The 27,360-nt window shown below is 39.3% G+C and overlaps 1 protein-coding gene and 1 long non-coding RNA gene across 3 annotated transcripts in view; one reads left to right on the plus strand and one right to left on the minus strand.

Moving 5' to 3' along the window:
- Positions 1 to 322: 322 nt before the first annotated feature.
- LOC115949473 lies at positions 323 to 2,225 on the plus strand. Of its 2 annotated transcripts, none has more exons than XR_004082913.1 (3): positions 323 to 463; positions 714 to 994; positions 1,624 to 2,225. It is a non-coding gene; the product is annotated as an uncharacterized LOC115949473 (long non-coding RNA). The 2 variants fall into 2 exon arrangements; XR_004082914.1 differs by having other exon boundaries at positions 341 to 463; positions 718 to 994.
- Positions 2,226 to 3,545: 1,320 nt separating this feature from the next.
- MPHOSPH8 (M-phase phosphoprotein 8) overlaps positions 3,546 to 27,360 on the minus strand; it is a 24,522-nt gene continuing 707 nt past the window's right edge. The window contains exons 2-14 of the mRNA XM_031066046.1: positions 27,262 to 27,355; positions 23,354 to 23,509; positions 21,632 to 22,471; positions 18,645 to 18,741; positions 16,831 to 16,956; positions 16,656 to 16,744; positions 15,390 to 15,530; positions 14,502 to 14,588; positions 12,480 to 12,634; positions 8,904 to 9,058; positions 7,491 to 7,618; positions 6,768 to 6,851; positions 3,546 to 5,893 (exon numbers count right to left, since the gene is read on the minus strand). Of these exons, the coding sequence (XP_030921906.1) occupies positions 5,840 to 5,893; positions 6,768 to 6,851; positions 7,491 to 7,618; positions 8,904 to 9,058; positions 12,480 to 12,634; positions 14,502 to 14,588; positions 15,390 to 15,530; positions 16,656 to 16,744; positions 16,831 to 16,956; positions 18,645 to 18,741; positions 21,632 to 22,471; positions 23,354 to 23,509; positions 27,262 to 27,355 (2,206 nt within the window). The 3' untranslated portion in view covers positions 3,546 to 5,839. The remainder of the gene's footprint in view (positions 5,894 to 6,767; positions 6,852 to 7,490; positions 7,619 to 8,903; positions 9,059 to 12,479; positions 12,635 to 14,501; positions 14,589 to 15,389; positions 15,531 to 16,655; positions 16,745 to 16,830; positions 16,957 to 18,644; positions 18,742 to 21,631; positions 22,472 to 23,353; positions 23,510 to 27,261; positions 27,356 to 27,360) is intronic.

Below are 27,360 nucleotides of genomic sequence, written 5' to 3' on the forward strand. Positions count from 1 at the left end.
CACAGCTGTAACCAATGAGAAAAAGAGTGCTAAAAAAAGAGTGGGTTGGCTGATTGAGAAGGGAACTAGACTCAGTTGGCCACTTTGTGAAGAAGAAAGAGTCAGTATTCTGAGGAGATACCCACGAGAAACACCAAGAAGGTATGAAACTTTTGTCATAAGGAGACAACAGTATGGAACCCCTGCAATAAGATGACATTTGCTGATGCATTGCTCTGTTATTTGCCATTTGAGTCTTAAGTGCTCTACTTTGATGACAAAAGCACACTCTCAAGGAAGTTATCACTGAAGTGTCTCTTGTAACTCCTCAGCCTGAATTGTACTTCTTGGAAATGTTTGTCTCTATTGAATGCATTAGGTTTCAGTGGAAGCCAGTGGTGGCTGCCCACCCTCAGAACCGAGGCTGTTACATTGTGATATGCAAAATGCTGCTCTGCACCTTGGAGTTACAAGGACCATCAGGGTGAGAATATAATCGTGTTGTCACTTGTTAAAACTCCTGTTATGGTACACTTTGTACTCAGTTTTCAGTTTGTTAGTAATATTTTTGTGCTTAATGCATGAATGTTTTTTTTTTCCTTGTATCTCAGTGCTCTTGGACACACAAATGCTGTTATCTAATAAAACAGTAACTGAATCCATCACACCTGGCTGAAGGTAGGAGAAGGACAAACTGATCATTCTCAGTTAAGCTGTTTTCTCTCTGCTTGCAGACAGGCTGGACCTATGAGACCCGAGGGAAAAGGGCTGTTTGAAATTACAAAAAAGGACATGCACAGCCTGGATGTGGTGTGCCCCCACCAATACCTCAGCTTGGAAAAGACACAAGAAGAATGTGAATACATCTGCTTGTGAGCTCCAGTCCTCTTCCTACATGAGGAGACAAGTTACAGCTTTTGTGATGTTACTAACTTCAGCCTCTGGCACAGAAGATGGTGCCAGTCCCGCATTTCATAGCAGAGCTGATGTTGGCCTACTTTGATGTGTAACTGAGGTACTGATGCCCTTTTCATCTAGACTGCACTTGAAGCAGATTTTCTTTATAGAAACAGCAGTGTTAAGGGAAATGGGTGTAACTAAAAGGATTAACGTTTGTATGTTCTACAAGAATAGTAAGAGTAAATGATGTATTAAACGACTGCTCCTTGGTTTAACTGATTGCTGTTGGACTTTAAAAAGTAAGAAAATACTTTTGAGCCCTACAATATATGACAAAAAAATAAGAAAGTGGTAGGGGTTAAAGAAAAAGCAGTAATGTGGATTGTGTTTATGCTACAGTAGTTTAGAAGAATATGAAAGTATTAATTACCTAGAGAAAAATGGTATAAGCCAGTGACAGCTGAAAAGAACTGGAAGGAAATGCTAATTATAGGGGAGATTACAGCTGCAGTAAGTTGTCTGTGCTGTTGAGTAGGGAGTTATGCTACAATTGCCTGCTGTCTTAATGTAGCTCAATAAAAAGATGAAAAAACATGAAGAATGAAAAATTAATTTTATGTGATGTGATTTGAACACTGGCCTGTAATGTACCATGAGGGGTTTTTTCAAATTTCTATAGCTATTGTAAAACTGTTTCAAATTAAATGAGTAACAGGATGTTTATTTTTTATTTCCTGAAATCAGCAATGCAGTGGACATGAATTGAAGACTTGACTGGAACCTCATGCAGTTAAATCCTGCAGTGGGAACTGAACTAAGCTGATGCAGTTGTAGATCCTGGTGGCGAAGTAGCTTTGCAGAGGCTGATGTGGGGTCCTGAGGGACAAGTGAAGATGAAGGTGTCCACCCCCATGCTGGGCTCCATTAGAAGATCATGGCTGAGCAGGGGCCAGAAGAGCAATCTCTTTGTTCAGCACTTCTGAGACTGCAGCTGAAACACTGTGCCCAGTTCTGGGCTCTTGAAGACAAGATGATGTGGACAAACCCCATGGAAGCCATTGGCCAGTCAGAAGGGCTGTGGAACACAGCAGCCACAGGGCCAGGCAGCAGGGGTTTTTCAAGCTGGAGAGCAGGAGGTAGGGGTGGTTAAGAGATCCTGTTAATCTGGCTGTGTAAGAGAAGGGTGTCGAGAAGATGAAGCCAGGCTCACGGCAGTGGCGCACAGTATGGTGACAGTTTTGTTCCATTGTTTCTGTGCATGGAAGTGGTGCACCATAGCACTAATAAAAACCGTGCAAGGCACAGTGTGGCTGTACTTACCTGGACTCCCTGCACTGTGGAACCATTGGGGGCTTCCTGGTAATCATTTGGTTTCAGGAAGGGTGGATGCAGGGGACGTGGTCTGGAGGTTCACTTGTGGTTTTAGGGATCTTAACCCTGCTATTCACTGAAAGAATTACTCTGATATTGACACAGCAGAGCTGACAGATCTGTAAAGGTGAGGAAACATCCAAAGCTTTCACGTCTCCTGTGCAAGCATACGGGTTGTCTCATGCAACCTTGTAAAGCCTTTTTGAGAAAAACTCTGTCAGCACAACCTTTACAGGTGGGAGGGGCTGGGACAGCACCTTCCCCCCTCCCCCACTGGAGGGCTGTATTCAGTGTAGGACATGCAGCTGCTCTAACAGGCCTAACAGGGCTTTCTTCCCAAATTCATCAAACTTTTCTTGGCTAGGGAAAGTCCATACAAGTACCAGCTACAGGGTGGAAGACTTCTCATCAGGAAGTGGGAGTCTGTGCTACAGACTGAGATGTCACCACATAGGTAACCCTGTCCCCTCAAGCTCTGGTGGCCCATGCCCACACAGTTGCAGTGAATCCAGTTTTGGAACAGGCCCTCATCTCCCTGGGTATGTGACAATGTCTTCAGTTCCCATACACATGGTCTGGGTTTCTCAGCAGCAGAACTGTGCCTTCCCTTAAGAGCAAGAGGCACAGCAGCAGAGGGAGACAATGGGAAAGTCTGACCCCTCTACTGTAACTGCATCAGTGCCACCAGTAACTGATCAGAGGAGTTCCTTACACTTCAGATCATGCAGGAAATATTACAGAGATTCTGGAAAAAGATTCATTTGTCGTTACCACGCATGACTGGTTTGCTGTGGAAAAACAGGTGACCTGAAGTTAGAAAGAACCATCTTCTTTCTGGTTCCTTCCTGCTGACTGCTATACTTGAGGTATCTGAGCTTTGAGAAACCCTTTTAAAGCTTAATTTTTCCTGCTGCCTTAGTTCTGCTCAAATTTCTAGTGTGTGGTGTCTTTTTCAGGTATTTTTTCCAAACTTGTCTTTGTCCCTCACTCAAACATTTTGAGCCATGTTCAGAAGGTGAAAAGTACACACCTTTCTTAAATTCAGACTGATCAAAACCCATTTTGTTTTTGCAAATGGGTGCAGAAAGCACAGAAGGCCTGTGACATGGTCAGCTGCATCACCCACCGACCTTCAGCAGTGGTGAAAGAAGCCAGAACAGCAGTACTGGTGCTGGAACAGCAAAGGTAAAAACCCTGAGCCTTCAGACCCATCTGCTTCCACTGCAGTTCGTGGGAATTGCAGCTGCAGCCCTTGCTGGTGGCAGCAAGAAGAAACTGAGCAAGTACTTCACAGGTATTTCTCCACAGTGCCTAAATAATTGTTTTTTATTGTAGCTGCTTTCTCTTCATCCTTTGTCCACCAAAACCTTTTTCAGCAATCGGACAAAACCCATACAATAAAAACCGACAAAACCCAGCTTCAAAGAGCTTTTCATACACTTCTTACGCATTTTCAATAGGGATTCTGAATTTTTACTGCCAACTAAAAGAGAAAGATGGCTGCAAAATATTCATCCCTAATAAAAGCATAATGAAACCCAGATTTCATTCCCATGTTCTGTAGAACTCCTCCATCTCTCCCAAGTTCCTCAAGATAAAAAACAAAACAACTCCCCAAATCAACAGCCTTTGACAAACTACTTGCTCTATCAACTCTTGGAGCATTACTAGACATTTTTAGGTTAGACTGTACAACAGTTTCTAAATAGCATATCTATCATTTGGACATTTGTTCAAAACACCTTTTATCCCCGCCTGGAGCAGCTCCAGCATTTCCCACTGGCAGGTGCTGTACAGAGCTTGTGCCACACACACTGTGCTGCCACACGTCCTGCAGGAGTGACTGTGATGGGCAGCCATGCAGATGAAGCCTGGCACTCCAGTATAAGGAAACACAAGTGCCCTCTTTCCTTATGCATCATCCAGGCTTATGCACAGGGACTAAAATTTCAGCTACACAAAGTCCCAAGTGTTGGCAGTGACATACCTGATTCTCAGCCAGTGCTTTTCATGCATCTCAGGTGTTCACACTTAGCAAAGTGAGGTATCTAACATATTTCAGAGAGCTGGAGGTATAAAATCTGTTCAAAACCCAAATTTGTTAAGACTTCATCAATACTGTGCAAAAACATAAGCAACTATTCTAAATCAAAACAGAAACGAGTATTTCTATGTCATGCTGCTGTTCTAGTTTTATATAGCTTAATGTGACATTCCACAAAAATTGTGTCCTTTGTTACTCATTTGGCATCTCTTAAATATGAAAGATTTAAAACTTCAAGAATCAAAAATTAAAAACCAGTTAACTGAAATTTATATTAAAAAATCACAGTTCTTAAAAGGATACTTCATACAGCTGCACCATTTTGATGGTGAGCAGTCAAAATCATCAAGAATTTATGCACAAGTTTTGCTAATAATATAGGCACATAGTGGCATGTAACTACACGTGACAACTAGAACAGCAAAGGCACGATCTGGTTTGGTTTTTCCTACCTTTCAAGATGTTGGTTAATTTACAAAGAAAGATATTCTATACTCCATGCAGAAGTATTACATTTATATTTTACAGCACAGGACCATTACAAAACTGCTGTCATCTGATAAAACGGGTCATTTAAATAAAATAATATAATAATAAGATAAAAAGATAGCAGCTTTTTGCACTGAGGAACTGAATTTCTGAAGTAAAGGACAACAAGTGTTCTGTCATCTGTTAGGCTGAGGACATCTGAAATTCTCTATGTATTCTCTATGTATTCTCTCTTCTTGTCTACAAAAAGCACTGCCTGGACACTGAAGGTAGCTACAAGTTTTCTGGTTTGCTGTTTTCACCTTGTATTTATTTTTCCAGATGTCACCTAAGACCTCAAAAGTTAAGATGTCTGTAAAACTATCAGTTGCTTCTCTAATACCAAAGCAGGTTAAAGCAGAGATTTAACTGGGAACCTGACTGAGACCATTCTGCAAATGGAACCTGTTCAGATGTCTTTGTTCACGCCTGCAGACTAAAGTCTGTTAGTTCAAAGGGAATCACTCTAAGCATAACTGGTGTCTCATTGAGAGACAGGAACAGGAGCAGTTTTAAAACAGAACACAGCCCTCAGCAACTTAAAAGTTAAACCTAATGCAGTCATTTTAAAGTGTAATTTCTGCCCATGGCTCCAATAATTTGACAGTTCTGCATTTCACATAGAAATGTTAGAGGAAGTACAAAACTTAGTTTACAAATGAAGATCTTTAAAAAAGACATTTCATGTAATTACCTTAAATAATTCTTATATGCACCATTCCACATTGTGGAAAAGCCAAAATATGCAGTCTGGACTCCACAAGTTAAAGAAAAACAGAGTTATATGTATTGGCACAAATACTTACATCTACATCTGTACAAAGTAAAAAAAGCTGACAACCCTGTCCCACCAGTGCAGTGTATTCAACTGCTCTCTCAACACACACTTCCTCTGACTGCCAATGAGCGGTGAGCTGGGAACTGAGTCTTCAGAGCGTGGTGCCAAAAAGTTCCAAACTGCTTACTCAGTCTCTGAACAGAGGAATCAGAAGTATATCTAAAAAAGTGTCAGTCCACTCACGGCATGCTCTCAAGCAGCTTCACTCTGTAAGCTCCTATGAGCAGCTTCACCTGTAAAGAAAACAAAGGTTTCCACATCAACGCTAGCCACAAGTGATTACTGTGTTAAATGCTTCTATGTGGCACAAGGAAAGGCACACAATTGCTACTGACTAAGAAAGGAAAAAAGAGAAATTACAAAGTCCTTAATAAAATCAGTTTATAGTAGCCCTACTGAGATATGGATGGCTTGTTAGAGGACTCCAGTAGAAAACTGCAACATCAGGTGGTGTTTGAACAAGTTAGCCCCAAATCTGAACCAGACAAACATATACTTCCATCTGAATACACCTTTTTCCACTTAAAAAAAAATTAAAAGAAACTACAATAAAATATTTAACAGTGTAACTTCAGTGTAACTTTTAAATCTAAGGATCTGGAAGATATACTGCTATGTCTTTCTAGGATGAAATAAATGCTACCAGAACAGAATTCATCTTGCAACATGTAGTGGGGAATATTGCCCAAACCACCTGTAAAATGCAACAGACTGTTTAAAAGCAGAGTGCATACCCCAGTAAGTATTTCCAACACACAAGCAAAAACTTCTGTATGCAAAATAAAAGGTGGCTACTCCATGTATCTTTCAGTCATTAAATTCACAATATAGATGGAGAAGATGTTTAGCTGGAACACTAGTTTATCCTAGTGTATGAATTATTCTCACCACAATATAAAAACGTTTAATTATAACAGAACTAACACATGGCAATGTTCCCAAGTTCTGGCTATGTCACAGGATGTAACTGCAACTGATGGAAACTGGGACGATGAAACAGAGGAAAATCTGTAAGTTTTACATTTGCAATGCACAGCTAGAAGCATTCAGACTATGGAAGAGTACAACAAATGAACATACACATTTAATTTTGAGAACATTTTGTACCTTGGCAGTAGGAGCTTCTGCCAACCGTATGAAAAGCTTGTTAAGGCCTGCAGTAGGGCTGAAGGAATAAATAAAATGACTATCCTACAAGGAAAAAAAATGGACAAAGTTAATGGTAGGTTATGGCTGAAAGAGCTGTGTAAGAGGACTAACAACACAATATTTTCACTATGCTTTTTTTGAAAGAACCTTGTGTATGAACCTTTGATGTAATGACTGAGAAAACAAGAAGACTTCAAAATTGTGCAGAGTGATGCATTTAATAGATTAAAAAAACAAACTAGAAAATAATTATTAGAACTTTGAGGTAGGTTGTTAAAAAATATTTAAGAACTTACTTGGGTCAAAAATATGAGAGGCTTGGTCAATTAGAGAAGAAGCCTCAGTCCCAGAATCACAGAAGGCTGGAGGCTGGAGAAGATCTCTCCAGGGCATCTAATCCAATCCCCTGCTCAAGCAGGGCCACCTAGAATGAGCTTATCCAGCACTATGTCCCTAACTTTTAAGTCATACATTTTTATGGAACCTAGTACAAGCAAACATTATAGTTCTGTCCATATCCAAATAAAATTAAGTTTCATTTTAGAAAAACTTCATCATGATAAAAAGTATGCTTCATCACAATACTGTAAATTCAAATTATGGCACTGAGATTTCCCGGGCTGCTCTATAAAGACTTTATGAAGTAGTTTTACAGACAATCAGCTATGTGAAAAGATTTACCAAAAATACAGGGAGCTGGAATTTGTCGTTTAAAACCACAGCTTGTACACTGCATGGTCCACAGAGCCGAGCAACAATGTCTTTACCGATGAAATTTGCATGGAAAACAAAGAGAAGAATTCCAGATCCTGAAAGGGAGACAATTCAGTTACATGAATTTAAAATCAGATCCATTATCTAGAACTGTGTGCACTAGACCTTTGAAGACAAGTGCAAATACATATAAATAAAAACCATCATATAGTGTGTGTGTGTGTATATATATATAAAAACAAACCAACATGCAAAAATCCCATTTCCCAAACCAGTGAATCCAGAAAACAATTGGCTTGGTCACCAAGTTAAGGACTTTTTGCAGCAGAAATAATTTTATGTAGCTATTAGAAAGGAATGCAAAATGGAAACAGCAATCCTCAGCACAGTTCACTTCTGTGGTTTCAGGTTTACTCAAAGAGAGTTATGGAATTTAGTGTGGTTTGGGTCTAGTCAAGAGAAAAGACAACTGAGCCCAGACAATATAGATCTTTATGAACTGCACTGGAATTCAGTAAGCAGCAACTTGAACTACCCACAAATGTTTCATTTTAATACAGAAACTTACATTAAGTTTCTTAATTCTAAAAGATACGATATCTATAGTAAGAACTGGAAGACTTATCCAACAACTCTGAACAACCGGAAAACTGAGCAGACATACCCACTTTCAATCTCAGTTTAAGTAGATTCCAATAGTCACACGGATTTATCACTTTAAGAAAAATCAGTATCAGTAGACATTTCCCTGATATACTCATAAAAAATGACTTAGATAAGCCAAGCAGCAGAAAATAGCATCTGAATTCCTGGAAAAATAACAAAATATTCCCAAATACACTGGGAATTTGATTCCCGTCTTTTTCAAAAGGTTTGTGGGCAAAACAAAGTTGACTGCAGCTGCTTCCTTTTCCTAGTATTTCTAGACTGCATTTGTTTCAGGGCACTGCTGGGACTACATTCCAAGCCTTCAGCACATGACCTACTGACCATGAAACAAAAGGATCCACTACAAGACCTTCTCTACATAATCAAGTAAGCCTAGATTTTCCTGTATCATTAGTTCTAAGGTAAAGGTAAACCACTCCTTTCCTGTAACACCTGTCACTGAGCTAATGTAACCCATGAACAGAAAGAAGTTGACACTCTGTATGTGGCAATTAAAAAGCCTTAAAAAAATACACACAAACCCTACCCATAATACATCAAAATATAATTGCTCTCCCTATGTTCCATAATCAGAGCATTGTTAATGTGATGCACTGCAAAATCATACAAAAATAATTTTGCATAGGAGATAATTTAAGACATGCTTTAAACATATTGTTCTACCTTTTTTAAACAAACAAAACCCCACCACAACAAAAAACCCCTCCCTACCTTCTGGCACATTCTGTGGAGGTTTATAGTAAAAATCCAAAGAAAAGTCTGGCCCTTCGCAGAGACGATGACATGCAATTGGGAACACTGGCTCCAGCAAAGCAAGGCGAGTTTCAAAATAACTCCTGATGGTATCTTCTGCTACTTTTAAAAGCCTGAAAGACCAAACAAGTGAGGCCTGTGCTTCACACAGTGAATTATTTTACCAGACACAGGCTTGGTGAGAGCTGACACACACACGCAAAAAAGGGATTCCAGATCACCTTTTTAGATTCCTGATTTTCAGGAGTGAATGCCTTCCTCACTAGCATTTATACATAGATGAACCACAGGTCCCAGTATGTTGTTAATAAAATATTTTATCAGCAATCTGTTTGTGAAATTCAACTACTGGGTCCAAAAAAATAAAATGTTAATACAAATGCACTGCAGTAGATTAAAAAAAAGGATCTTACTAGCCACATATTTTGAAGGCTTTATATATAGAAAGATATCCCAGGAACATCAATATATACTTGGTGGCTAAACAGACATCCCCACTTTCCCAGCCTGATTGAATTATCAATCTGCCTGCAAGTAAAAATAAAGAAGCACATCCCTCTATAATTTTACTGGCAATACTACTAGAGAAATGCAGTTCCTAGTTAAACTCTGTGAATAAAACAGTGCAAAGGTAGCCATTCTACCACTAAAAGGCAGGCAAAGTGGGGGTTTTGTTTGTTTCTTTGGGGGGTTAGGGAAGCAGTGGGAGTGGCAGCCCAGACTTCAAAGACAGACCACATTACCAAGTGGTGTGTAGCACCTTTGCAGGCAGATCACTCAGTAATCCTCTTCAGAAAGCTGTTTGGTCAGAAATGGGTTTTAAGTGCTTTAGCACAGCAGAGGTCCCTCCTCTGGCAGCTTTATGGCTTTTCCAGTTATTATTCAGAACACACTTCCCCACCCTGCTAACTGGGACTATCATCTGCAGAATGTAAAACTTCAGTGTTCCACTGGAAAGAAACCACAAGAACTGCCATGGCTAAGCAAGCCCCAAAGCCCATGTAGCCTGTTTCCCAGATGCTTGACAAAGCCATATTAAATATGAGAAATTAAACAGTAGGGTTTTTTTGGTACAGTGTCCTATTTTCTAGCAATCTGATTAAGAGCCATCCAAAACTAGAAACTGCAGCCAAATCCCATCTCCTTAGATCTGCTTAATCCCTTCTAAAATCCCATGTATTTGTGACCACAGCATTCTGCAACAATGAGATTCATGATTCAGTTTTGCTGTGCAAAAATATTCTTCCACTTCAAACCTATCCCTAGATCATTTAGTAGGATGGCCTGCAGAACCTGTCTCATGGCTTTGGGTTATTTTTTGTTGTCGTTTCCTGATTTCACATTTTGACCTTCTAATAATTTTATTTTCAGCTTCACTACTACTATACTGTCCTCCTTTCTGACTGACAAAAAGCACTGAACTGATATTTTCAGGTAGTGAGTCTAAAAGCTTCCCAAATTAGCAAGAGCTGTGTTACTCCCTGTACAGTTCACATCAGCACAGTGATACCCCGAGACATGACTTTGTAATCATCAATATTTAATTTCAACTGCCACTTCACTGGCAAAATTCCATGGTCAAGATCTTCCAAAACTCATTATTTAGGTTAGCCAAAACTGAATGTGGCAGATGTCAAATACGAAACAAACTGGAAAGGTATCCGATAGTGAATGAGTGACAAAGTCTCACTACACTGAACAGCAGATACCAAGATCACTTATTTATCCTCCATGCTTACTGTTGCCTTCAAAACCTTAACTAATAAGTCATGCTTTGCTTCCCTAGGCAAGAATCAGCATAGTCCATTGACCCACTTCAGCTGGCCCTGCTCACTTTAAGAAGTTTCTAATTTCTGAAAAATAATTATTACCTTTTATGCTTTTAGCACTTTTCTTTTTCTTTTAGCATTCTACAAGAGAAAAACATTCCTTATAGTGTTCCTCTGCTCAGGGAAGAATGATCTAGTGATACAGTGATCTACAGTATCTCAGACAAACTTTACAGGGCACTAAAACAGTGGCATCACAACACTTTCCTCCTGGTATGAAACTGGATCCAAACACGTTACTTCAGCAAAAATCAGTAGCACAAAATCTAGCTGGAAAGCAATCACTGCTGGTGCACTCGGAGATCAGTAGTGGGTCTGGTCCTGTTCAACAGCTTCATTAATGACCTGGTAGATGGTGCAGTGAACCCTCAGCACTTTGGCAGATGAGACAGAACTGGGAGGAGTGGCTGATAATCTCTGGTATCCACAAGAGACCTCGACAGGCTTGACAAGTGGGCTGGCAGAAACCTCACAATGTTCAGATATCTTTAGAAAGTTTCTAAGGACCTGACAACCTCTCTGAGCAGCCTGTGCCAGTGCTTCATCTACCTCAAAAGGAAAAATTTCCTGATGCTTAGAGGTAGCCTCCTGTGTTCCAGTTTGTGTCCACTGCCCCTTGTGCAGTCACTGGGAACCACTAAAAACAACCTGACTCCATCCCCTTAACCCTGTCACTTCAGGTGTTTTTTGATTGATAAACATTGACCATTGCAAGGCAGTTTCTGTAAAGACAGACTTAAGAAGTCAGCTGATGGGATACACAAGAGATATGAAGCAAAAAACAGCCAGGGCTTTCTGTACACTGGAAGAGAGTAAATTTGGATTACAAACTACTTGACAGATTGTCTTAGATTACATAGATGAATCACAAGGACTACATCATCATGAAACAAGAAAAAAGTCTTGCATTGAGACAGTGTTCTTCCAGCACTAACTACGCATTCATGGCAAAATCTCAACTGCTGCAGAAGCCACGAGACCCTCCCTAAGTCTTCTCCAAATTTAGAGATGGCTGGTTATAATTTTCTGCCCATATACATTAACTACAGTACTCCTCCAAATGGATATTTGGAGAGCTTGCTCCTTCTCTGTGTGTTTGTCTCAGTTTAGCTCAGTATATTTTGTCATGACCATATGATATCAACACTTCACATGTCACATACACTGCACTGCTCTTCAGTCATTTTGCTGCATGATGATGATTTCCATAATCTATTGGCATGAAAGCTTTATCCCTGGCACTTTCAACTCACAGCTGATGTTTAAAGGTCCAAACACCACCACAGCAACACAATGCCTGCACAGACTTCTCATGGTGTTTCTGCTTGGTGTTCTTTTGTTTGATTTTCTCCTATGCTTTCCAGCAAGGTATTTTATTTGGCATGCCCTACTAAGAGCTTACATTCAATGGTCCAGTGCTTATACACTTCTAAGTTTTCATGACTGCTGTATCTTAAGTTAAAGGAATCTTTCTCTTCTAGGAATTACCTTTTCCTCCTCTCCATGCTTTTACCCAGTGTTTGAGCAAGTGTATGCCAATTCTGCTAGCTCATGTAATTTTGATTTCACATGATTTATTAGTTAGCTTTCTGCCCAAATCAGATCTGTTTTCTTTCCTGGCATTTTCCTTGACTTAAACCAGAATGATGACATGCCTAGCACTGCAAACTTCAGTAGAACAAACTTCCAAGTCCATTTTACTCACTTTTCCAAATGGCTCCTGAGCTGCTCATACACCAGTACGTTGTTGCACTGCTTAGCAAAATGCATGGCACTGTTCTGGTGCTTGGACAAAATGTTGCAGTCCGCTCCGCTTTCAATCATGAGCCGCACTATATCAGAATTCCCTCTTTTACAAGCCTGGGTGGGAAGGGAGAAGATGGAAGGACAGAAAACAATGACAAACCCATCAGAACAGAGCATACATGACAGTAAGCAGAACTGCAGAAGTTAATTAAAATCCAAAATTAGTTACAATTCAGAACATTAATTATTTGCTCTGTGAATGGTAACACAGCTTGAAACTCAGGAACACACTCCATAAATATTTTATCTTTATCCAGACAGAAGCAGCAACAGTCAGGATTACCAAGCAGACATAATTAGGAAAAAAAAAAAAGAAGTTCTGTGAAAACATCTGATCTGCTGGAGTTCAGTAACTGTAAATATTCTTGCAATTGTTTACCTAACTAAATATGTTTCTGTAGAACTATTCAGAAATTACTGAAGTAACATTTCAAGTGCCTATTTTTCTATGCATCTCAGTTTAAAATGGTACTTTGGGTATGCAATTAATTTACAGAATTTGTCTCAGACTGGTACGTAGTTATGTCAGAAAGCCACTGTTATCCTCTGCATAAATGTTCAAGGCTGTGCACTGTTACTTACAGCAAGAATTTCAGGGCACATCAACCATAAGCTTAACAAAAGCACAGGAAAATCTAAAAAAAGTTTTACTTTGAAGAAAGCAAACACATGCTCTTGATCACTTGTTTTCAAACACTTCACTCAGATAAATTAGGAAAAGGCACAATAGATAAAACATTTTTATCACTGTAAGACCTTTCAGAAGACAGCTTCTGAAACTTCTCTCTGCTCTGAGCTTGGATCTGTGCTTTCAATCCATCATCTTCCATAAACAGAACATCCCACCTGCTTTCCTCAAACCAAAAAACCAAGAAAAATCTCACACCACCTGACAGAAAGGAATTGAGTGCTAAGATCTTTTTTCTCTCCTTTTAGAAAAAGTATGATCAAATTCCTAAGGTTACATAAGAGCGACTTGATAAACACATTGACAGGTTATCCACAGAGGGCTAGCTTTGCCCCAGTAAGTTACTGGAAATGAAGATCCTATTCTTTGTATCTGCATTGTAAAACAAACACCTGGAATAAATCACTGTAGGCTGCTAATTGGTTTGTACAGCTGTGCATCAAAGACTAATAAAAACTTTAAAGAAGGTCAAGACTGAGGTTCATGGAAGTAGCCAAATTATGAAGAGATTTTGGATTGAAGTGGCTGAGGAAACCACAAATGAGTTGTTGTCTTCAGAGAAAATGTGAAATCCCCACTTGTTAAGCCTCACAGAGTGCAGAGCAGAAACAATACCACATTGTCCCGGCAGGAAAGCTTCTGTAACCTCTTTGGCAAACAAACCACACAAACAGCCTACACATAAATACATCAACTTCATCCAAAGGGGAACTTTGGTGAAATTCATCCACATAAAGAAAAAAATATTAAAAGCACAAACTGTTTTAAGAGTATTAGAATTTTCCCATTACAAAAAAAAAATTTAAAAAATCAAGATTTCCTTTGTGACTGGGGGAATAATGGTGCAGAACAGGCACTGGGAATCAGACTGTAAATTGGCTATTTTATTTCTGGCCTGCAATAAAACAGCAAGTGCCAATCACAGAAGCACCCAAGTGCAAGATTATCCTTTCTAGAATTTGAAGACCACATCTGCATTTCTTTGAGCCAAACAGCAGAAGAGGATGATGAGCCACATTTAGCACTGCATGCTGAAGGCGTCTGTTTCTTGTTTAGATATTACACTACATTAAAGAAATGGATTAGAACTCTGCTTAGAGTAACTATGAATGGTATTTTTATTTCAAATATGGAATGTGTTCCTGAAATGAATTCTATAAGTAAGTTTTTATGTTTTACTAGTTTGACAAAAGTATTCCTAATAAACCACATAAGGACAAACACAGGATTTACCTTCATTAAGGCAGTCTCACCACTGCTCTGCTGCATGTTCACATATGCTCCAGCTTCCAGAAGAATAGCTACTGTTGTTAGAAAGTTCTGGGGAAAAAAAACCAAACCAAACCCACAACACAAGTAAGTAAAAAAAATACTCTGATTTTGTTTCAGAATATAAAATGACATTTACTTAAAATTCATCCATAGAATTCAAAACATGAGTCATGGCACAATTAACACTGTTCTCTCCCATGGCTAATAAAGAGCATTTCAGACTTAGGCAAGTGGATAGTCCTAATTATTTACAGTTCTTACATTTTTTTTTCCTAAATCCTGCAATAATAAACATCACAGAAAGAAAGCAGTGTATTTGCATCTGCCACCAAACTGGAATGAGGTTCCCCGCTTCCTTTCTATCTACTGTACATGGGAAAGCACATGGACCCATCTGAACAGAGGAGTGCATCCATGAAACCCTGACTCGCTCTAATTTACTGCTTGAGCTGGTCTTAGTTTGGGAAGAGCTTGCCACTGCGTTCATTGCCCAATGGCTTTAAAATACCAGATCCTGTTTAATCAGAGATTTTCTAAGTGTCTCCAGTTTGGATCCTGTGTAGCCAGACATCATAGCAAGCAATTCTACCACAAGAACTTCACCTCTCAGACAAAAAAATTCAGAGATACCCTCGCCTCCACTTTTCCTCCTGTGATATTCTCTGCTCAGGGCCGGGTTTGTGATCAGACTATTAGACTACAATAACCACAGCTGCTGAAATGATTAGTCACCGTGCTGTATCTTGCTAACTACTTTTTAGACATCATTCAAAGGTAACAAACTGTGTACCACCTTTAAACATAAGTAAAAGAGCTCAGAACCCCAAACAGAACAATACCCAAGCCAACCTTTTCAGCTGCATGTATCAATGCAGTTGTTCCATTTTTCTGTCTACCATTAACTTTAGCTCCTTTCCTGATCAGCACCCGCAGAAGGTCATCATGCCCTCCAGCAGCAGCAAGCATTACCAGGGTCATTCCACTTGGGTCCTGGGGAAAAAAAATCATTTCCATTACAGAAAAAATAACAATAAAAAAGTTACTTCAAGATAAATCAAAGCTGCAAGACAAAAATTTCAAGTGCATCAACACGTTTCACAAAGATTTCCCTCCCTGGCAGTAGAATTCACACATACATAGCTGCCAGATACCAGCAAACTATCACCTCCCACTTTTCTGGTCCGCAGGTCTCACACTCTCAGCTCTATAATCTGCAAAATCCATAACATTCTGAGGATCAGAACAAGAAGCAGAAAAACCAAAATGAACCAGGAAGAAAGGCTGTAAGGTATCTGAGGGTGGGGAAGACAGCAAGACTGTCAGCACCCATGGAGAAAAACCACCATGGCTCAAGTCAGCCGCTCCCACAACATTGCTTTTTGATTTTATCAGAGTGTAAGTACAAAGACACTCTAACCAGCCAGTCTTCTCACTTATTCCTGCATTTTTCACCAGACCTTACAACTCACAGAACACATGCTGGCCTCAGTAGTTCATTTCTCATCTTCCCTATGACACCTCAGAAGTCTTAGCACAATGTGGAGTTCTCAAAATGCTACATAACACAACTACACAAGATCACCAGTGAAAATACCAATACTGGAGATTTTAAAACTCAAAAAAATGGAACTACAGTCCTATTCAACAGGAAAATCGATCCTTGAACGTAAACCCACTAAGAACACAGCTGATGACAAACTGGCAAACCAATTATGAAGTGAAGTGGTCCCAGTATGTCAAACAACTTGCAGGTTTTTGGGGCTTTTCAGAGTTTTGTTTCCCATGTACAGTGTTTTACACAGTTCAGCCACTTGTACTGATGGTTATTGTTCCTAATGGCATGCAAAGTTCCACATGTAGTCAGTTAAATACACTGGGCAAGTTGGCTGGAAAGCTACTGGGACAGTTCTATCAAACTTCATTTTTTTTCTTGGAAGAAATGGATAACAAATACTGAAACTTCCAAGTCTGTACTCCTTTTTGACACCCTGTGCTTTTTTACTTAGGTGAGATGGAAAACTGCAACAACATAGGAGGGGAAAGCTTTTCAAAAAAATCAAAATTTGTACTCTTCCCTCCTACTCTCTTCCAATACTTCTACTGCACAAAAATTACCTCTTGATCCAAATTATATTCCTCATTTGAAGAAAGGGCCATTTTCACCGTCATGTAGTCTCCACTTTTAACAGCATCTCTGAGGAGAGCTAGAAAATAAATTCAGTGTTGTTATAGGATATTTTCCTTTGAAATGTCAGCTAAGAAATACCCCTTCTTGCCAGAAAATACTCACCATTTGATATTGGTTCTGTTGATACATGATTCTCATCTTCTCCATCAAGATGCTTCTGGAATTCTTCTAGTGTCAGCCATTCTAACTGCATGTCCATACCCAAACTCAGGACTTGCTGCTTGCCATCTATCATGTATTTAATTTTGTGGAAGAAAAGTAAAATAAGTAATAAATTGTAAATTTTCAAGCTAATGAATGCTTGCCCTTGCTTCAATGATCAGCAGCTTAACAAACGACTACTGCTACTTTTCATTCAAATAAACCCTGGCAGTCAGCACGGAATGGTTCTCAGCAGCAAAGGCTACATTACAAACAAACATAAAAAGCTTTTACTTGAAAGAAACTGCCAATTTGTTGTAATAAATAAGGCTGAAGTGATTATGGGAAGGTGAACACTCCATCACTGTAGTAGCAGAAGCACTGGAGACACACTGAAAAGGTACTAGTGAGTTTCAAAAGAAAACTTCATTTCAGCCCCCTGCAGAGACAAGACCTGGAGCACTTGAGATGCAAGCAGTAATGGAGAAAATCTTAACTACCAGTGCTCTCCATTTGACACACATCCACTACTTTTCAATCACCTTCTGCAGCAATGCAAGTCCATCTCTTTGCTTCATCCCTTGTATTTCACCTTTCCTTGTACACTTTGCTCTTTTAATTCCTTTATGAATTTCTATCCTAGCAAAGATTCTTCTCTTTTGCAGTTATTCTCATAATGTTCACTTTTTTTTTCTTCTGAAGCTACACTAAACAACTCAAATGCACTTTTGATGACCTTCAAGCCTAGAATATTAAGACAGTTACCAAGAGTGACTACTTGAGCCACTAAAGACTATCACATAACAAAATTTAAGGAAACGACCAGCATCAATTTAGAAAAGATCTGTTCTTTTTCTGTAAGGTATTGGAGCACAGTAGCAAGCTTGGCCTAAGACAAAAGTCAGGGAGAGCTAGTCCACCTCCACCTATCCTGGCAAGTCTGATTTCTGGCTACTTTACACATGGTACCATCTTCCTTTTAAGAAATGCTGTTTAGAATTGTGCATAAATTACTACTTCTGAAGTATGGTTCAGTATCTGTGATGACCACACAAAGGACAACTGCTGCACAGAAACAATCATTAATCATTCTGCTTCTTACTACTTTTCATATGCACTGTAAGCATGTATGCCACTTTCAGAAAAAGGTGCTTCTCTAGTGAAGGAATTTATCCTGAAAAAAGTAATCCAGAGCTGTTCTGAGATGAAGAGCAGTAACACTAATAATCCATTACACTGTTAGGAACAGAAACAGAACCTAGACATCCTTTGTTGTGTATCTAATCATCCAGGGTTGTATAACGTAACTTGTCTCTGTGGCTAAAGCAAGAGGCAAGAGGTTTGTCTTATGGGAACCCCTACTAATTTTTCTAACTATAAGAAGTATATACTCATAATATTGTCAGAACATTTCTGAAAATAGCCAATAGTTGGATCAATTCCTCTAAAAAAAGTTACTATTACATGCCAGAGAAGCACAGTTGTAAATCTTAAATTAAAAAGGGCAAAATTAACTTGTCTACAAAAATGTCAGAGACTTATATATACTTCTGTGCTTCATACATGAAGCACATATTAACATTCTCATGAAGCATGTATTAGCAAAGCCACAGACCACAAGACTTTTGCTTCCTAAAATAAACACAGAATTCCTTATTTCTGGTGTGTGTCTGTGTGTGTGTGTGTGTTACAAAAGTACACAATATCTGGCCTTGTAGAAATGAGAATGCCCCGAAGGGTCATTCCCTTCTCTGTTTCAAGAAGTTAGCACTTACTTTTTAAGACCTTCTGTTCTTTTCTGGTTTTTTCTTCTTTTTCAGGCTCCTTTTTTTGAGATTTTTCTTTAATTTCAGTTTTCTTTACTTCTTTTTCCTAAAATTGAAAGCAAAGACCAATAATTTTAGTGGTGGAGAAAAAAAAAGGAAAATAAACTCCTTTCACCATTGCAACAATAAAGTATATTTACAATTAATACAACTGAAACCTGTATGCAACAGACTTGTAGACATTCCTAAGAATTAAACAGGTGAGTCAGGAGTTAAGTCTGTGAAGGCTTCTTCCCTAACAGTGGAGGTACTATTTCCTGAACATAGTAACTTCAATTCATAATTTTACTGCATCCCAGCCATTCAAGTTGCCTTATGGAAGAGCTGCAGATATGACAAAATCAGCATTTTGAAGGAAATTCAAAATTAGAAACTTATTATTTGTTCTAACTAGTAAACTAGAATGTAATTATTTCAGAGTATTTAACAATTTTATAGCACCGTATTTGAAGCATTATGATATCATTGAGTTGAATCTCAACTGAGAAAACTTGACAGTTGGACAGAAAAGGTTCCAAGCTTCGCAATTCACACAAACGGAATGTTATGGCAACAGCTATTTGTGAAAAACAGACACTCAGCAAAATCCACCCAAAGTCATTATATCCCTGCAGAACTCTGAGCTTAGCAGTATCTAGTATCACAGAAGAAATTTATTATGGATGTAAATGTACAATCAAATTTCCCAGAATGGAATCCAGCTTTCTCTACCAAAGTTTGCCTTTCTCCTCCTGTAATCCTCTCTCTCCACTCACCAAATTCACTGCAGAGTAAGTTGGACAAGGCTCCTTGGTATGGCTTTGTATCAGTCTCTGACACTAACCTGGCAAAGAGAGCAGCACTGTCTTTCTGAAAAACTGCCCCAAAAGAAGCCCTCACAAAAATTTATATATATACTACCATGTGACAGAGCAAAAACCTTAATTAAACCAGATTAATTTGGTGTATCGTTATGTATTAGCAGAGCTGAGACATTTAATTGCTTTCCTCACCATCCCCCTTCCCTCCACAAACCTCAGCTTTTGATCACTGATGTGATTAATGCAAACACAGGCAGCTGTTCATCCTGCCAGATGCTCAGTATTTAAGAGGAAATCCATAACTTCCTAAAGGGACTACCAGATATGTGCTACAGTGGGGCTGTTAAAAGCAGTAACCCTGAATTCTATGCCAGAATTGTAATGCTGATCAGATGCAGAACATACCCTTTTTTATTTTTGGAGGCAAATGAAATGGAAGGAATGGGTCAGCATGCAGACTGACCCCAAACAGAAAATACTGTGTTATAATTTGACATGACTGGGGCTCCATAAGCAGAGTTACATAAGGAAAGACAGGTACCTGCAATATACATGATGACTTTCTTTGAAAGGTATCATCTTGTTTGGTCAACAATTTAGTGAACAAAAAAAACCCTGCAGAACTCCACCAAACCTACCTATGCAAGTACGCAGCTGCTCCAGAGAATAACTAACCAGTTACAGGAAACACTGTTTAAGCCTTCTACACTCAGAAGAAGCAAAGAGCAGAACGCCTTCTATACTTTGCTGGTACCTCAGAGCAGGACCTTCCTTGGAACACGACCACAAGAAAAGCACAGAGACAACTCACTGAGAATGCTGAGGGAAGAGCCACAAGCAAAGCCACTGTCCTCTGCTGTTCATTTATTCATGGTCAAGGTGACAGGATTTTTACACTACTGGTAAATAGAACAGAATTCCAAAGATATTGTTTATTCTTGTCTCTCTCTCTCACAAACACTATAGCCTTGAACTGCAAGTAAAACATTTGGGTAATAAAGGACCTCATCAATTCAACTAATTAAATAGCCTTCTGAAACTCGCCTATGCCTCACAGTAATTCCTTGTTTTCCAGAACTTTCAACACTAAGATCTTGCAAACACACTCTTCTGTGCAGGTCTACTCTGAGACTATGCCACATAATTCTCTATCCCGAAAATAACTTATTTAAGATGACCTACTCCATACACAGAACAATCACAAGCAGAGGACCACAGCTGAACCTGCAGAAGTAACTTTCCACCATGGAATTATGGTCTCAGAAGTGGGATATAGTCCAGTAAGTATCAATGTGTCTTGGCTGCAATCCTGTTAAATCAGAACATGGCTGCTCTGAGCAGACATTTTATGAATGCAAACTGTATTAGAACAGGCTGAAGCAGATGAAAGAAATTATATTCCCAGAAACATTACAAAAAATATTTTTTGTCATAATTTTCTTCTTTTGCCTTTTACAATACTGCTTTCCTTAAAGCACTACTGTATTAAATGAGGAACAGTAAATATCCTGGTATTGGCTTAGCTCATTTCTTACAACGGGTACAGCATTTCTGTTTCTATTTAATATGAAACCATGTCATGAAATGAAACATTCGCTGTAAGCACTCCAGGAATTCTAACAAGACAAGCTTGTTACACAATTATCTGGGAGACCTGGGCTTTAGAAGTGATTTCAGCATTCCAGTTCTCAGGTGCCACCACAGGTAATCCCTGATGGAATGGCCAGTGTCTGAGAGAGAAAGTGTTGCTCAAAGCTGTTCTGCCTTACTAAACAAGTAGAAAAAAGTCAGATGAGGAAACTCTTGAAGGTGGACATGAACTAAACTAAAAATAACAGCATGCCTTGCAAGAACAGGAAATTTCATTCTAAGAAGACACAGTAAATGGGAGACATTTATCCTTTCACATTTGTCCTCTCCTTTCCTAAAGCATTCCCCCCCTTACAGTGTTCAGAATCCAGAAATTTCCCAGTCTCTGTTATACATTGTGCGGTGGGTGTCTCTTTAAGTTCATGCAGCTCAGTACCTTTCCAATTTGTACTTTTCTCTTTGCCACCATGAACAGTCATGGTTTGAGGTATGTGTACCTTGAAGATGACTGATTTTACCCCCAGCCCCCACCTTAACCGTGCTTACCTCCCCAGGGGAATCCATGGGCTTGCACACCCTTTCATCAGTGCTCAATTTCACACCCTTCTGCACTGGGGAAGGAGCAGGTGACACTTTCTCCAACTCTCCTGGTACTTTTTCTTGACCTGTTTGCTTTTTTTGCATGCTCTTCTTCTCTAAATGAGTATCCTGAATTTCTACTTTTCCATCTTCTTCTCTACAGTCTTCCACTTTCTGAATTTTCTTCTTCTTTCTTTTAGCCCTAGTATCAATACTATCATCTTCATTACTTGCTGATCCATCAAGATATTTATCCGGAATGGCATCTTTTTCATCCATTTCTTGTTCCAATCTCTCTTCTCCACTTATTATCTTTTGTTTCTCATCTGTATTTTCAGAATTTATGTTTGAATTTTCATTATCAATTCCTTGAGAAATTGAATCATCCACAGGGCTTGATTCTGAGTCCATCTGAACATCTCCATGCTTCTCCTTCTGTGATTTTTTATTTTCTTTAGAATCTTCTTTAGATTTTATTTTTAAATCTTCGGCCTTCTTTTTCTTGATTTCTTTAGTATCTTCTTTCCTTTGCTTCTTTGGGTCCTTTGAATCCTCCTTAGTTTCTAAAGTCCTTTTTTTTGGCTTTGAATCTAAAACCAAAGTATCTGAGGAATTTTCACATTCTGTTCTGGGTTTTTCCTTGACTTTTGGAGACTTAGATTTTTTCTTCTTCAGGTCATCTGAACTTTTATCCTCTCCCTCTTTTGACTTCTTCTTTTTCTTCTTTGGTGAAACATCATCTTTTGCTTCACTTTGCCAGTCGCTGTCAGACTCTGCATCAAATATATCATCATTTAGAGGTGGTTTCTAAAAGGTAAAGAAAAAAAATTAAAAGTTTTTCCTTCCCCAGTAAACTATCACTTTGGTACAAAGTATACAAAAATGGTAGTGGTTGTGCTTGGGAAAAATAAATTTTTAAGCACTTTAATCTTTTGATCCCTGCCAAGATCATTCCTCATTGCCAAACCACAAAATGTGATAATGCAATTCTAGCTTACTTACCTAAATTACATTACTAACTGCTTGGATGAGAATCAATACACAAACAATTCAAGTCAACCAATTGCACATCCAACAACCACATTCTAGAACAGAACAAATCTGAGCTATTTTACATCAAAAACAATTGATTTGATTTTGTAGGATTTACCTACACAGGTTTCCCAGAAGCAGGGTACCAGTTTTCAAAAAGGATCCTTACACTGCTTTTTCAGGCTAACTGAGCTGTTAAAAAGAAGAAAAGAGAAAGCTATATTCTGCTCTCTGGCATCTAATATTTCTGTATTCCTCTATTACCAAACTGATATTTTACCAAATGATTGATCTCCTACAGAAAGCAGGAGGATGATCGGAACACTGTGCCCCGCTTCAGTGACAATATGCATGTGGGTAGGGAAATGGGGTTATTTATGTTGTCAAAAACAAACTAAAATGACCATACATTACTTACATATTCCCATTAGAAATGAAATTGAAGTTTAGATGGATTTAGTCTACAAGCAAACTTGTCAACAAAAAAAATCCCTACCAGAGAACAGCAACAATATTAAGTTTCACAAGAAACAAAGAAGTTTTGGATGAGATTTTTAAATTCCACGTTTCAAATGCCTTCCCTTCTCCCCTCATCTCATCAGTAGAGTCTAGATAGGGATTATGTCTCCAGGGTAAGATAATGAAGTTGAAACACACCTGTATTTCTTTTTTAACAGATTTAGGCTTATTATCCACAATCTTTTTTCTGAATTCGAGAAGCACTTCTTCACAGTCTTCCAAGTGAGCCTCTGGTTCCCAGGTATCATCATCAGAGGTGTATCCTTTCCACCGGACTTTATAGAGAGTTTTACCCTGTAAGAAAAACCCCCAGCATTTAATACAATATAGCACAGTATTGCATCAGCTAGTCAGTTCTTGAGGATGTCAGTGGATATACAATTTTGTGTATATAAAAATCAGTATTTCTGTAGTTGGACTAGTTTTATCCAAAATACTTCCAGTCTAACATTTGTTCAGAACCACAGCTACAATGTACATATCATAAATTCCCAATCAGTTTATCAAAATGGGTTTTCTGACACTTACGAAACAATTTTTTTTCAAGTTTTAATATTTCTTCCATAATAATTTCAAGATTGACTGTTTTCTCTTTGCTGAATAACTTGATATAAACCCTTAACACTTCCAATTAATTACCACCATTCACCAAGTTTCATATTGAAATTTATAATTTATGCTATATTTGTAATCAATTCTATTTTTGATAAACTGAAATATCAACAGTAAGGGAAAAAAAAAATCCCAGCAATGAAATCAAGTTAAACCTAGACAAAAAACTGAGCGTGTGCATCTCAGTGGAATTAGTTACAAAGATTTTGGTACATTACATACAAAAATCTGAGATCAATTGTTTCAACATTATTGAACTTCATTGAGGGATAAAATTGCATCTTGCGGTCTCTATCTAGTTTTTTCTACTAAATTACGAAGTTCTTTACCATTAAAAATTATTTTTTTAGCAGATGTACTTAGGAAAGTACCTTTGGAGAGGCAAAATAGTACCTCTCACTTTCAAACATGGACTGATAATGCTCTGAGAGACCTTACAGTGCTAACCAAGCCTGGAGAAAGAAAGCTTCAGGAAGACTTGCCAATTGGCACTTACTATTAAATGTCTATGCATAAATTTTTGCCTGAGCATAATTAACCTTTGACCAAGTGTATAAACATGCCACTAAACTTCAGCAACCAACTAACTAATTCTATTTATAATCTTCTGTATTTCGCTTCACAGAAGTAAAATGTCTGCTTCATAGACATCTAAATAAATAAATAGCTTGTATTCAAACACCTTAGTTTAACATTTCTCTTAGAATTTAGCTTAACCCATCTCTCTTGATTTAGGAGTTAAGTTTCCCAAATCATATTCCCTTCTCCTCTTTCTTCTGTTGGGGTTACTTACAATATAAGCAACCAGTAACTTCCTCGTCACAGAGTGTGTTAGGTTATAAAAGATCTCCAGAACTAACAAGTAAAATGCCCTCTCAAAGCAGGACTGCCTCCATCAGGCTGCTCACGTATCTGCCCAGTCAGTGTATCCATGCAGGTTTCCCTGTCTTCCAGCTTGTGTCCTCTGTCTGTCTCATCCTTTCCCTGTGCACCCCCAGGAAAGATCTGATTCTGTCCTCTCTATATCCTCCTGTCAGATACAGATATTACTTTGATCTCCCCTGATTCTTCTCTTCTCATGGCAAAGCAAATCCAGCTCTCAGCTTCCTAACAGTTTTCATTACCCTTCTCTCTGGTATGTATACGTCTCTTCTGTCCTGGGGAGCTCAGAACTTAACACGGTACTCAGGATGCTTCTCAGCAGTCTGAGAAGAGAGAATGAAGCATCCCTTGATCTTCTGGCTACACTCCTGGATGTTGCTGGCCTCCTCTGCTGCAAGAACTGCTGACTCATGTTCACCTCACTTGCCTGTGGGGACTCCAGCTCCTTTCCTGCAAATCCTCTCACCTGCCTGGTGGCACAGGGTTATTCCCTTTCAGATGCAGGACTTCTGCTAGCTGCAGAGTTAGGAACATCCTTTTAACTCAGGTACTAAATAAGCTACAAGTCCCTTTTTCATTAATTGAAAAAGTTACATGAAGTCTAATGGAAATGCAAAACCATGTGGCTGCTGAATGACTACTTCCTGTACACGGAGAGTGACAGAAAAATGCAGCTTAGTACAATTTTACAAAATTCTGCTTAAGTGAAGGCCAAAGATTGATTCTCGCACCTAAGAGACACAGTCTTACACTCACCTATCAACACTCTCTCACTCAATATTGGTTTTTTTTCCCTTCTGTTATCACTTAGGAAAAATAGAATGCTTCCAAGCATTTTTATACTGCTCTAGCTTCTGTGAGAACTAGTGATGAGGTAGAACCAATTCGTATGGAAAAGGGTACCATCATGTCATTAAACAGTTAAAATTTCCCACTTCCACTGGGGAACATCACAATTTGCACAGAGCCTGCTGTTTTAGTATAACTGAGGTGCAGTATGAAAAGCTTCATAGATACACTGAGAAACTACATTTCCAAACGTTCAATGCTTGCTCTCTTAAGTAGGCCACGTTAATGTTTTACTTATGCACAGGTCTAACTCCCCAGCCTAATCCCAACCCAGGAGAGCTGTCTCTCATCCCATCACCAGGGATGATGGGATGCCAGGCCCAACACCACCAGTACTGTGTGTGGGAAGAGCATCTCCATGCAGGGCTCTCCAGCTGTGACACTTCTGTTCTGTGACACACAGCACCCTGACCTGCCCCACGCCACACTTCCGAGTGGCTGACTCCCTTTGTGGTGACACTTGGCTCTTCCCAGCCCTTCTGGAAGTTACACCTGAGTACGAGCTCCTGCCTTGCCCTGCACTTGCGGAGCCCAGGAGCACAGCCCCTGCAGCAGAGCAACTGAGAGGACACCTGACGAGCCTGGAGGTCATGCCACAAAGCCACAATCACCACGTGCTGGCTACACCCACACGCTGGAGCTGACCCAGCCTGGAAAACTCAGGCACACAGAGCTCAGGATGTGCCGCAGAACAGGCTGCTTGGAGGGGAGGGAAAAGAGACACCCTGTTACCAGCACGTGCCAATGACATTTTTAAGAGATGATACTTGATGTATCCCAGTACTCTTTAATGTCACCACCACGACCACCTACAGATTTCAGGTTCTGTCACTCGGGGGTGGGTGGAAAGAATAAAAAAAAAAAAAAAAAAAAAAAGAAAAAGAAAAAGGAATCTTCTTGTTTTCAAGCCTGACTTACGTTGACCAACACTTCACTTCTATAAACACTGTATTAGCCTGAAAGCATAATATAATCTTAAGATATCAACATATTTCAGCTAAGGCACAATTTAATAACATCACAAATATCAAAGAAAATGCTGATCTGAAGGCTCTCCAGCCTAAGGGTTTCAAGACTCTAATCTTTTACAAGAAATTGACAGATTTTTATAATGTCATGGATCTGACTGAAGCCTAAAATAAAAACATCCATGAGTTAAAATAAAAATCTTTCAGGCACAAAATAATTAAAAAAAAAAACCTGTGTTATTTTTTCTATTTGAGGTTTAGGAAAATTTTTCAAGAACTTCAACCAGTCTAGGTTGCTTTCAAAGAACCAAATCAAGGCCTGGTATTTCAGTTTAAACAATGCAAGATGACTACAGCTTATTATTTCAATTAGGAGAAGACTCTCTTATTTCAGGAGGTCTTCTCCCGTTTTGTCTGTGAACGTGGACCCTGGCAACACACCTTGAAAACACCTCTAAGCTCTCAGTTCTTATCCAACCCTGCCCATCTCTGCACTAAAACATTTCACATCAAAACAGTACCACAGTTCAGCGCCAAGAGCAGCTTAACAATGCAGACAAAAAAACCTCACCAACTTAGTAAAGCCTTATCTTTGGCTGAGGGCACAGAATCCGGAGCAAGGCACAGAAAGCTTCCTTGCCTGGCCGTGCCCAGCGCGGTTCACACTGCACCTCCAACGGGATTAACCTTTTTACGTGCTCCTCCAGGCCCGGTGTCAGCGAGCCGTGCACTCACCCCCTCGTTCTTCACGTCCAGGATCTTCTCCACCTCGAACACGTCCTCTCCCTCCTCCTCTTCGTCCTCCTCGCTCTCGCCGCCGCCAGCCTCCCTGCC

The sequence above is a fragment of the Geospiza fortis genome, unplaced genomic scaffold (genome assembly GCF_000277835.1).
Source record: "Geospiza fortis unplaced genomic scaffold, GeoFor_1.0 scaffold16, whole genome shotgun sequence".
Classification (NCBI taxonomy): domain Eukaryota; kingdom Metazoa; phylum Chordata; class Aves; order Passeriformes; family Thraupidae; genus Geospiza; species Geospiza fortis.